General features: G+C 37.1%; 1 protein-coding gene across 1 annotated transcript in view; it reads right to left on the bottom strand.

Moving 5' to 3' along the window:
- Positions 1–13,287, bottom strand: part of LOC139724802 (uncharacterized) — a 36,430-nt gene that overhangs the window by 10,169 nt on the left and 12,974 nt on the right. The window contains exon 2 of the mRNA XM_071635922.1: positions 4,976–5,042. Within this exon, the coding sequence (XP_071492023.1) occupies positions 4,976–5,042 (67 nt within the window). The remainder of the gene's footprint in view (positions 1–4,975; positions 5,043–13,287) is intronic.

Genomic DNA, 13,287 nt, shown 5'->3' with positions numbered 1-13,287 from the left:
TGCGATGACTTTCTTCGATAACACTAACTCGCTCTCAATCATCTTGTCAATCAGCAAGAGGTACCTAGGCGAGCTCGAAACGAAAAACTTACTTCCTTGCGTCATATAGGAGGGAACGAAGGAGAGGGAATGACAATCGCTGTATACATCTGAGAGTTAGACTAATAAGAGAAATATTCTTTCGAGTGATGACTTTATGTCATTGGTGTCTCACCCCAGAGATTGATAACAACGCTTGCTCGTGCTCAGGCAGACCAGGACTAAATAGATCGATATCTGGGTATACTGACTGACCGGAGGTTAAGATAATGTTTGATACTCGATTGGACGATTGGGATATTTTTGGTTTAAGAGGAGGCTAACCACATCACACACACAAACACACACACACAAACACACACACACACACACACACACACACACACACACACACACACACAAACACACACACACACACACACACACACACACACACACACACACACGCACAAGCAAGAACACAATCACACAGAGACCTAGTCGATTGATGATACCTTTCTCATTGAATAAACTTCGCTTGCCAACAGGGAAAGAAATTGGACGCTGGTCATGCACGCCCTTAACGCCACGTGCATAATGCATTTATTCATGAATGGGATTAAGAGGGAAGTCGTGTTCTTGTTTATTTATTCATCATAAAAAAAACACGACAAAACGTTAAAAAGAATGAGTTCGATGTAAGCAGGGGCAATGTAATGCAACTGCATTGCATTCTTGTAAAAAAAAAAATCTTCGGGGTTGAGTTTGCGTGTCACGTTTGTTTCAGAAAAATTTGCCCTTTAGCGCAACAGGTTTAGGAGTAGGCCCTAGCTTCAACCCGATCTTTGATAGCTTTTTTTTTCTTCGACCAAGAATTTAGTCTTTATCATATAAATAAAATGTAGACTTCATAAAGACCTCATCTGTGAAATGTTCAAAACTACTCATTAGTGTAAATGTATTTAAGGGCAGAGCGCATAAAAGGTTTTATGTTGCTGTTGTTTTTTTTTTTTTCATTTACAGTGTAATAGAATCAGTAGCAGTGACAAGTTCAGTATTTGGAGAGATATCTTTTGTTTGTAAAGTTATGATTGAGATAAATGCAGTCGGGCATATCATTTTGATTCAGTGTAATTAGTACTGTTGAAAATAAGATTAGCTGATTTTATTTTTCTTCACACGACGTGACACAAACACACACACACATTATGAAGAGTTTAAATGCAGGAACAGATAAACGCCATTTTCACAATTTTAAACTATAAGGGCATCACCAGGTAGAGAAAAATAAAGTCTTTATAATTATATCGCACTCTTTACATTACGGTTATCATTTGAGGACAAATCATTGTTAAAGTTATCATACATATTTTGATCTTTTTTCTCTTCCTTTAGCAACTTTAATCTGAGATTCTAAACAAAGATTCTTTTTATTTATCTATTTTTTTTTTGAAAATGTGTTCGTACAACGTTAAGATTAAGAGGTTCTGGGTGTTGTATTATATTCGTATATATTAAGATCGTGAAGATTAAGGGCCTCATCCACGTCAAGCTCTGCTTATGATGACGGCCCCCTGTACTGAGTTCTCCCTTGTTCACATATGAATACAGTATGCCTTAACATCTTGTTTTTCTGTTATTGAACTTTGAAGGTATGAAATTGACAATTCTTGCATTAATTTGCATTTTTCTCTCCTCTTTTTTTTTTGCATACTCTGTATCATTTTGTCTTCATTATAATATTGTATATGGGGAAAGAAAATGCAGAAATAAAACCAAACCAAACCAAACCAAACCAAATCTGTCAAATATCTCGAATAGATAAAAATGAATATATCAGTTTTTGCTGGTAAAGTCTTACGTCCAAAGGTGAAATTATCATTTTTGCATTGTATTATGTCGCCATTATTTTTTTGTTGTGACAAGCACTGTTTACGTTTTTACATGGAGGCTTCTATACAAAAGTGTTAGACTTCAAGGCAGAATGGCAATATTTCATGTTTCTCGAGTAAATAAAATACCCGAAATGGAATGATGTGAAGGTGATTGCATCATCAACTCATGTATATACGTTGATTTCAGTGAAAGCTCAGTCTGCCATTGCCTTTGATTTTGTTCAATAAAATGTTTTGATTAAAGTCAGCTGGAAAACAAAGTGGCATTGCCTGTTAACATTCGTGAGTCAAAATGCTGTCGGTCAACGGTCAACTAAACGATGACTTTGGCCACTCACTTGATTTATTGTGCCGTATCAAACTCATCACGTCTACGCACACACTCTACTAATATTTTGAAGTAACGTTCATTGTGACTTGGTTTCGTTTGGGGCGATATTCATTGGTGATACTTTAGCCCTGAACATATCTTGATCTTTATGATCATTATAATCTTTAGCTCGTTTTTTTTTTTTTTCATCGTAGGTATGCGAGTCAGTACTGTATAGATGCAGAGGATACAATTTAAAAAAAAAATCGGGCTGCCATCCATACATTTTTTTTTCTCTGCCATTGCCTTTGATTTTGTTCAATAATCTTCCGGAAATATGGTAGCGGAAATTTTCAAATCCCAGAGCAAAATGGAACAACAATATTCTTCCGCAGGACACGTTTTCATGGTATGTGTGAAAAAAAAAATGAGCCAGTTACTATTTCCCTTTTTGATAAAGAAATATTAATTCTGATTGGGATGCTAGCAGGGCAAAATGCTGTCTAGCTTCGGCCTGAAATGCGTGAGCGCTTTTCCCGTCAACATGGGAAGACCAGTCACGTGTGCTATCAAATTTCGTCGTTTTATTTAAATCTTAATGCCAGTTCAGTCTGCCTTTCCTCATGCGTGTCACGTAACAAATCCGAAAAACAAAATAAACGAAGAAAGATAACGATCGTCTTCTTTCCTTGCCTAAACTCATTCAACTCCGTGAAATCAAACCTTGAAGGAGTTGAAATTTGCTGTTCAAATGCTGGGTTTGTCCATTATATCGATCGGCACGACAGCACTCTGTCGATTCGGATGGACATTATTTTAAAAAGCCGTCTTACTTACGATATGACATACGGTGCTGTAGTCGCAGACACATTCCTGAGGCATTCTGGGAATAGCTGAGACTCTCTCAAAAAAGTAAAGTTCACGCGACACGTGCTTTCCGCCGCAAATTTTTCTTAAGAAGAAAAGGAAGGGGGGGGGTCTTTCATAATGACACAGCAAACAAAACATGGCGCCAAATGACTTTTTTTGTAAGTATGGCACTTTTGTATGTCTCCGTGTTAGTATAACGTGCAGTTATCAGGTCAAGGTTGCAGCCATCTTACATCTTTTTTAATCTTTATTTTTATGAATGCCTCCACTGTTGAGCAGATTCCAAACTATGTAATATCTCTCTTTTATGAATGCTGTAAATGAAGAATTACTGCTTCAAATACGCATACTTATAATGTAGTGGTATTCATCATGCCTTATTTGCCTAAGACTTTGACGTTTCATCTCAGGCGTTTTTTAAAGTGATTAAAAAGGAACGAAATCTGATAAGGCGTTAATCTTTTGCCTGTAAAAGAATATACCTATGGATGGCATTAAATATAAATTATTAGAACTAATGTCAACTTGCCTAATTGAATTCTATGTGTTGAGTCAGAATCAGTCCTCAGATTGTTTATTTTTGTCATCTTTTTCAAGTATTATTATCTGAATTAACTAGAGTATGTATGCCACTGATAAAATGTCGACGAGCGAACCTCTCTATCTTCCTTTATCTTGTTTGGCACAATTTTCATGTATTTATGTCAATTTATTTTGCAGGTTGTGCTGAACTGTGGTCGTGATTTATTTGCATCCAGGTTCTAGATCTGATGTGATGTTGGCCTGGGCTGATCTGGACATAAACTCCCGTTTAAACAAACTATGACAAACTTGAGAAACAAAATCTCAAGAAATATGTGCAATTACATTAAATTTTCATGTAACTTTTCACCCTTTCATACTTCATAAAATTTTTAATTAATGATGTTTTATATGGCAGCTAAACTTAATGTAAAGATATCATTTACTCGTTACATCTGTTGCTTGTTCTTCCGATAGAATTCCAAACCCCATCTCCCTGGTTTTAACCTGCTTTGAAGCTCCATTGCTTTTAACACATGCTCAGTCCGAGTCCTGTGGTTTTGACTTGTAAAGTTTGCTCTCTGCGGTCACTTGCAAGCTGGACTTTAACTGTGTGCACGTTTTCATTAGGTATAGAAACTGACGTGCATTCATTTGGTCGTACACCAGCTATTCGAATTCATTCCCATATAGCACTTACCTATTCTCATGGTTAACAAGAAAAAAAAATCACAAACAAGGCAAAAAGTCCTCAATCCTGTGCTCTGAGATAAGCTCTCTCTGCTTCAAACCAATTTCTGTTGAATATAGCTTGCATGGTGTTGCAAGCATCGCGTCAAACATAAACTCCTACAAAGTGTTAGTTATTTAGCGACATCACGAAAACCAGGCCGACCTGGTAACTACCATACTTGTGTATTTTTATTCCTCGTGGCCACATTAGTCCTGTTTAATTTAAAAAATTGAACAATCTTCAACAAGCCGAACATTTTGATATCAGAACAAGAAAAGCAAACAGACGGTATTATATAGATTCTATAATATTTTTTCATCAACAACTTCTGACCGAAAAAAAAAAATCTATATAGATTTAAGACATTATCTTTAGCGCTTGAAACTTTGACAGAGCCTTCTCCACGTGTAATGTTGTTTTGACAATAAAATTTGATATTCGGTGAGTGTTATCGAAAATTAATGGAGTCACTCTGTTCATGGGAAGGGGACGTATAATAATGGATAAAATGCACTTGACAGCACTAATAGTAGGATACCTACTTAGCTGCATGTCATAATCACTTTTTCTGGTCTTTTAACGCAAGAAACCGACACATTTCTCACCTATCCAACACACACTACTTACCGGCCTGTGTGAACAAGGTAGCCAATGTCATGACTACGGCCAGAGACACTATGTTACTTGACTGCATCTGCATTGAAGACAAACGAGAAAAACATTGACATTTTAGATTTATCATGATTATTTTACTTTTATTCTTGATTTTGTTTATATCTAGAACCAATGAGTTGAGCTTATAGTCAAGCTTCTGATATATTTTCCCCGACTAGTACAAAAGAAAAAAAAGTAAACCTGTAACTATCAAATCAGTCAAGAAATGAACGGAATCAAAACGGGAGGCCTCGAATAGCACCACATTAGATTGCATTTTTTGTGTGTCCATGAACATTGAGTAGAGAGCCCTGTAAGGAGTACTTCACAGTCATTACAGGTCTTTGTTTCTCTTTTTTTCAGAACAGGAACAAGTGTGTTATTGTTTCCAATATGAATGATTTAATCAAGTTGGCAATGCATGTCCTCTGCTAGAGCGTTGAGTGGCTAATATGAAATCGACGTCGGCGTTGCTGGAAATTTTCCTTAGATTGTGTTCTTTCTCTCATTCTTTATACCGCTAATTCCAGAGGTCGCTGAAATAATGTACCCGTGCTTCTCGGGTTGCGCATTATTCAAAATTTCCCCCTCTTAGAAAACATTAGCTGGAAGGTTTCCCGCCCTACGGCACAACTGCCTATTTCCGAGCGCGGACTCCCATTCCGTTAAAATTGCAATATAACTCGGTGCTTTTCCACCATCCACTGCTGTGGTGCTGTGTCCCCACTCGGAAGTCATGAATACAACTACGGCAAATACCTTGTACAATGCGTTTTCAGATGTAAGGTTATATCCACTTTCTTTCAACCCTCCCTAATCCCAACCCTCAAAATACAAAAATGGATATAGCCTAATAATGTAGAACAATAAGTCTGGTTAAAGCATTAAAACCTCTCATCTTGTTCTTATTAAAATGCACTTTGTTTCGGGTCCTTGTCGGCAAAATAGAAATAAAAAAAAGATGAATGGTTTACTCTAACGGTACATGTAATATGACTTAAATAAAGAATTCACTGTGTATTCTGATTTATACCTGCAGACAGGTCTCGTTTGAAAATCACACCAGCCAATCTGGCATAAGCCAATAATGGCCCATTCAATTTCAGCCAAAGTTTAACAAATTTTGGAGCTGTTGGCTAATCGAAATGTTGTAGTTCTACCACGGCATTGTTTGTTTGTGTTCCCAATCTTATGCAATGTGACATTTCTGTTTGATGATTATCTTTTCTTTGGTGTTACTCTTCATCACCAACTCATCTCTTAGAGACTCAATTCACACCAAGACCGAAGGAAAAATCTTACACATCTCTTTAATGTTGCATTGACACCATGCAGCATCTCTTCTATAGGTTAAACAGTCTGCAAAGTGAAGTCAAATGTCTGATTTTAAAAGTGTAATCACTCTAAAAAAAAAAAAAAAAAAAAAAAAAACCACCATCACGACCCCTCCCTTTATTGCTAACACCCTTCTTCGACGTTTCCTGTGAAATTGTTCAATCCTGCATGGCAAGCTCGGTTTTGGCGGAGCACCTGGGATGTTTAAAGTCTGTGTCATCAAGACGTTTGCCACTCTTCACCAACCTTATAGATACATGTACATTGGAATTTGACACGTTGCATGCTACGTGCAATATCGCACGGGCATAAATTGCTTGATACTGTACATTTTCCATCGACGAATGTAAACAATTGCTTTTATTGCTCTGCGAATGTTTGAGACTAGATATTACTCTTTTACATCCGTCTTTCAGGTTTACATCAATCATTATCATTTCGCCATCACTCCTTCTCCCCCACCCCTCCCCCCCCCCCTCTATATCAGTCCCTTCCTTTGCCATTAACAACCCTTCAACGCGATCAACGTGAAACTGATAATCGGATTACATTACGTTTGCTTTGGTACAACGTTTTTCTTTGCATGTCTGTCTCTCCTCTTTTCCCAGGGGTGCTAATGGGTGATGTCGCACTTTGTAGATACACGAGCACGGTATCTGTAAGAACTTAGTGAGGAAGTCATTGAAAATTTGAGCAATCGTAGGCTGTATCTTCATACAGCACTTTTAGAAATGCGACATCTAAACCCTTGCCAATCGTCACGTAAGTAGCCAAAGAGAGTACAAGAACATACTATTATAGACGTGTTATTACGTAGCACGTTGGTAATGCATGATGATTATGCATGGTATCAAATATTTTAAAATAATTTACAAGAATCCAGCAGTAAGTGCTAGAATATTTGCATCTTTAAAGAAATAGCACCAATACTTTTTGTGTGTTTACTTCGATTTATATATATATTTATAAGAGATCATGCGCCTTTGCATGTTAAGTGAAAATATTTGACTTTGTTTACAGGTCGACTATCATTGAACAAAAAATGAATGTGCATTACATTTTCTGAACGCACATTTCACTAATACTGTTTCGAGAATATTTAAAATTCACAGGAAAAGGTTTAAAACTTGACACACGGTATGTGTGTCTAAGTGAATTAAGGCACTATGAACGCCATTTAAACCTCACGATTTTTTTTTACAGATTTCTACAGATTTTCCTGTTCTAGTACATTCTTTGTTTGCATATCACCCTGTATATAACAGCTAACATGACTGGATTGAAAAAGACAGAAAGAAATGAGCGAGGTACCGATAAAATTCAACAACAGCCTCAACAAAAACTAAGAATCATTGGAAAGAGCTGCAATTTCTTTTTTTTTTTTTCGTAAACTTTGCTGCTTGCTGCGATTCTTTTAGAGAGAGTGCTCAGTAATCCGAAGGACACTGGCTGACGATCAAACAAGAAATAAATATTTATATGACTCTAATATGCCGCTCGATCCATCACCATTAATCTCTCTCACTATTATCGTCAGCAAAGATCGATCCTGTCTGTAAACATATAGGTCCAGTGTTGAAAACAAATATCAGCTCATTCAAGATGACTTCGTATGAGTGTGAGTGTGTTTGTGTGTGTGTGTGTGTGTGTGTGTGTGTGCGTGTGTGTGTGTGTATGTGTGTGTGTGTGTGTGTGTGTGTGTGTGTGTGTGTGTGTGTGTGTGTGTGTGTGTGTGCGTGTGTGTGTTTTGGCATGTCTTCCCTTTCTTCCTGTCCCAATCCGTATGATTATTGCACTTGAAGAGTTAATGTTTAACCTCATAGCTTCGTTGATATTGAAAATGCCGGATAAAACGTCTTTGTCTTTTAATACGTCAAGCATTGCAGAGTTTTGGTTAGATTCCGTTCCTCTTCAAAGTTGAGATGTTGTAGAGAGCGCGTTGCTATGAGCGGAAACAATAGCGATTGCTGCCCTTCACGGTTCCCGGGGCAGTAGCTTTAATTAATATTCGCACACTTCTTACATGGCATTAAACGGAGCTATACTTGGTGTTCGATTTTATCTTTTTTTCAAAATGAACAAATAGAAGGTGTCATTTTAGCATCTCTTAAAAATCACAATTTGGTTGGCTGAACAGGGATAATATTTCCGTGTTTGCAATTTCAATCTTCGTCAACTAATGAAATGCACTGTTACGCTTGAAATCTGCTGTGATAGAGGAGCATGTACATGCCATGCATGCTGAACATCTGTCGCATGATTCATTTCTTTTTACTCAGCATTAAATCTATCGACTATATAGATAATGTATAAACACGCAAAATACCAGAAATCATCGGTCATGTCGGTATGGATGAGCTATATCTCTGTTGAAAGTACGTTTAAAATGTTGTACTGCTCCCCTCGATTCATCTGATAAACAAACAAGCACGAAAAGAGAAAGGAAAAAGAGATACGTAGAGACTATTTATAGCGTTCCTTGATGTTGTTTTCTGAAGGAGAAGCAAATACTCTCTAATAACACCAGTCTCCCTACTAGTATGCAAGTCTAAAGTGAGTGTCACTGCAATTTTCCCTAATATGAATTGGCTTTTATCTTCCAAAGCTAAAAAAAGAGAAATTCCAAAAAGATAAAAAACACGATGCTGATTGGCAATTTGCCCTGAGAGTTTAGAGGAACATGGTGATAAAATGTCCCCTCACTGTGTCTCTTTCTCCGTGCTTTTGATAGCGAGGAGCTCCGGCGGATGGCAACTCTTATATCGACACTCGCTCATGTAGGACCAGACGTTGACGTCCTTACTGTCGCCTACCTTGTTGACAAAAATTTGCTTTTATTTCTAGTCAAAACAATCACTCCCATTAACAAGCTAGCCCTGTATTTACTGAAGAAATACAGAGCAGTCGGACTGCGTGGCCGCACGGTTACAAAAAGAAGAAGGAAAAGAATCAGTCCATGCAAATGCTTTTTGCCCCCGTCAAAGTGAGAATTGTGGAGGACAATCAGTTGAAATAATTGAATTCGTCTACTTCCAAGAGAGACAGTTGTTCCCAACACGATTTGTGTGTCATTAGGCAAAGTGAGTAAAAAAAAATGACTTCGCTTTATCAATTTGTCAAAGAATAACAAAATGAAGGATTAATGGGCTTTAAGATGAGTATCCCTTTATGCAATGTCAAGGAACATTGATGTGAATAAATCAGGCTTTGAGCAGAAGACAGAAATACTGCACATTACGTTCCATATCCAGCTCTCTAGACAACTCATTCAAACTCTGAACTCGTGACTTTTTTTCTAATGCGTCCTAGTTTCATGATGTGACGCTTGACACGGTTTGATACCGTCAATTCTCTTTAATGTTTGAAGGAAGGGGACTGAATTTCTTCCGACGGTACCAGTTGACATGAAGTTCACAAGTCAATGTAATAGGCCCAAATGAGCTGGAATTTGATTAAAATGAGGGAATGAAAAACAGAGAAGAACAAATAAATAAATGGAAACACGAAGATGCTCACAAAGTCAGATTATAGCGATAAAACTACAAGCGTGAATTTTACCTGTAGATAGCAGTTTTTGATATCCAAAATGAAAATCCACTTCATGTTAATTGAAAATAAATAAGAAAATTCGGTAAAATCCAAGGGAAAAGATATGTAGTTCAACGCAAAAGTAAAAAGGCACAGAGTGTCAATTATAATTTTTTTTTATTTGATGATGATATCATTCAATTCAACCAAATAAGATGAAGAGATGATGCCATCCCTTCAAAAGTCTTTACCAACCATTGTATCTGCTTGTATGCATGAAATGCAAAAGAAAAAGCTACATCCTCAATTAATGGAAAAATTTGTGATGAGTTAGAAATGAATGTCCATAATTAATTAATGAAAAGGAAATAAACCGTTTTTTATTCTTCAAATACAGAATATATGTGTCATGGGGCCAAGACATCAAAGTCTTATCAAGTTGTTCACTAATCTCTCTAGATGATTTGTGGAATAACAAAAACTTTAATTAATGATTAGGAGAGTAACACACACAAACGTAACATGGTCAAAGGTAGTCTTCATTGTAACAATATCTCTTAAGTCGTTAAATCAATGGGCGTCTGGACACTTTTTTCATTGGAAAACATGCATAGAGACGTGGAAGTGTTTGCATGTTGTAATGAGCATTACTATTAAGCAAAGAGACCCAACAATATGATTATATGAATAACAATGATGACAATAACAGCAATATATATATATATATATATATATATATATATATATATATATATATATATATATGTCGTTTGGTGTCACATTGACAAGAGCTAGACAAAATCTGTGATACAAAGCAGCATGACTTATTTGTTACTTTTCTTAAGTATTTGCTACGTTTGTTTAGAAATCATCCTTTTGGTTTATGTGTCTTCTCCCTTTCTTTCGCTCATTTTATCTTTCTCATTGATTTACTCTCTCTTTCTTTCTTTCTACATGTCTCTTCTTTTTGTATATCTGTCTGTCTCTCCTTTTTTCCTACACAGTCATATGCACCAAGGTTGACGAGAAACTGAGGCAGATCTCTGCGCCTAATCCACAAGCTTCGTGGTCTACGCCAATTACTTACAGTTGCTGATTCTAAACCCAGCTTCCTGTAACAAAAAAGTCGAACAATAAGTAGAATGAGCACATATCATGTCACTTTTTCTCTTTTTGCTGCTACCCTTTCTTTTTCTATCCTCCCTCAACTCTTCAAGTGTCAGCTGAACCAGTGCATTGGCAAATGCAATTTCCAGATCGTTTTACTCATGTGAACAAAAGACATGGTTAGCTTCTCAAACTTCCACACAACGAAAAAACCAGACAGGAGAGCTTTGTCAGTCAACACACTAGCACGCACACCACAAACACTCACACTTACAATAAAAGTGACGTGAATAGGCAAACAGTAAAGACAACTTTCCCAACCTTCAAAGGCAAGATATCACTGCAAAACTATCAAGAACTAAGCGAACCCTGGGTTGTAAATCTTGTGAGTAGCAAAGCCTGACTAGCATGAGTATTTACCATAGCTCAACAATACAAGTTAAACGGGATGAAATATATAAATGTATTGACGTAATTATACGTAGACCGTAGAGTATTATTTGGCCATCGGCGATTCAGCCCTCTCTTCTTATCATGTAGCCATGATCTTTCTATAATCTATCCGTCCTTACATTTGCGTAATATGCCTCCTTTTAAGACACCTAACCCGGACGATGGTTTATCCTACCGATATGTGACAGGCAAACTGAAAGTTGTACCGATTAGTCCCCACACCCTACATGTATAGTGGATGTCAGTTGACGAAAGAAGGTTGCACCATTCCTCTACTTACGTCTCTAACTGCTGACTAGCGTAATAAATGTCTGTCGTGTTTCCTATTACCACAGCAACAGAAATCAACCTCGAGCGAGAGTGGGCGAAGTTAAAGTTTCATTCTTCCCTTGTCGCAAACGGTAGGGTCTACCGTCGCAGGGCTGTCAACAAAACCACATTTCGCAAAGTTCAAAGCGTATAAAGGTAGATTTTACTTTTCGCGAAAAACACGTTGCATTTCTTTCTTTAGATTCATTTTTTTTGGTTCCACTTTTGGAAGATATTCATTCAATTTCTCATTACTATACCTTCACTTCAGAGTAAAATCGTTGATTATTATTTCGATACGGAGAGTGTTGTGTTCTACAGATTCCTACATTATAATATTATTGAATAAGTTACGATATAAATAAAGGTCATGTAGAAGTGATACTGACATTTGGGTAGTTATTAAGTGATTAAGCAGTTATAATTATCATTTTTCAACTGCTCTTTTCAACTTCTATGTTGCAATTTTATTCAGATCTCATATAATCCCTTCTTTCCACCTTACTGCTTTACAAAAAAGAGTATCTTTCCTTTACTTCCTCGTCTTTAGTGACGACGTAGACGTTCAAAACAGATTCCGAGAGAGCGAGAAATGAGTACCCGTCAACTACGTCAGCAGAGGTCTGAATCAAATCACAGCTTAGACTGAAATTACCTCAAAGAATAGAGGTTCGAGGGACCAGTTTTGTATTTTCCCTTAGAATCTTAATCATCTACTATAGTTGCATGACGATTACTCAGGTACAGGTACATTACATTTGGGCTTTACGAAGACAGATTGTTTAGAAGACACCCTGGGTTTCAACACCTCCTTATTCGTATTCATATAAGCAGGATAAAGTGCTGGGGGAGGACGGTTGTTCCCTCTCAGAATGTACCAACACGATGTGAAAAGGACGGTGAATCTATCGAGAGAGGTAGGTGCATTATCCGTTCGCAATATTTGTTATTTTACGTACTATTACTCGCGCAACTCCTAACAGACCACGGTAGATCGACAAGGACTGATAGATCGACGAGAGTATTAACAAGTGGTGACAACAAGTGAAAGAGCGACTTAATGATGTTGCCTTCAAACTCGGCTTGGTACGTAGGAAATCAGACAAGAGCTTTGTGATACCATGTAAAGTCTTACATTTACACGTTTTAGCATGGACAAGCATGAACAAGAAAACAGCTTATATGCTCAGCAAAGGCCTTCCCCTGTTTTGGCATCTTATTAAAGGAAACCAAAACCCAAATACAGATATGGATTGAGTGAAGACGGTAGTATTAGTTGAACTCATCAGTGAAAGTTTGAGGAAAATTGGAGATTCCGTTCAAAAGTTAAGAATTTTCAAAGTTTCGATGTCGTCATCGCTGGAAAAGGAGACTGCTACAGTTTATTATTGGTTCATTATGGACAAAAATATATAGAAAACATAAAGAATATTCAACATATTTTCACTTTTCTAGCATTATGAAAGAGCACTTTGCTTGCCTCTTCGAAAAAGCAGAGGGAATATCATTCCCCTTAACATGTGTCGGTAGCATGTCGATGGAACGCGTACCTT

The sequence above is a fragment of the Diadema antillarum genome, unplaced genomic scaffold (assembly GCF_040938485.1).
Source record: "Diadema antillarum isolate AM-2024a unplaced genomic scaffold, OU_Dant_1.0 scf00000230, whole genome shotgun sequence".
In the NCBI taxonomy this organism is placed as follows: domain Eukaryota; kingdom Metazoa; phylum Echinodermata; class Echinoidea; order Diadematoida; family Diadematidae; genus Diadema; species Diadema antillarum.
This window is presented reverse-complemented; position numbering and strand designations above follow the sequence as displayed.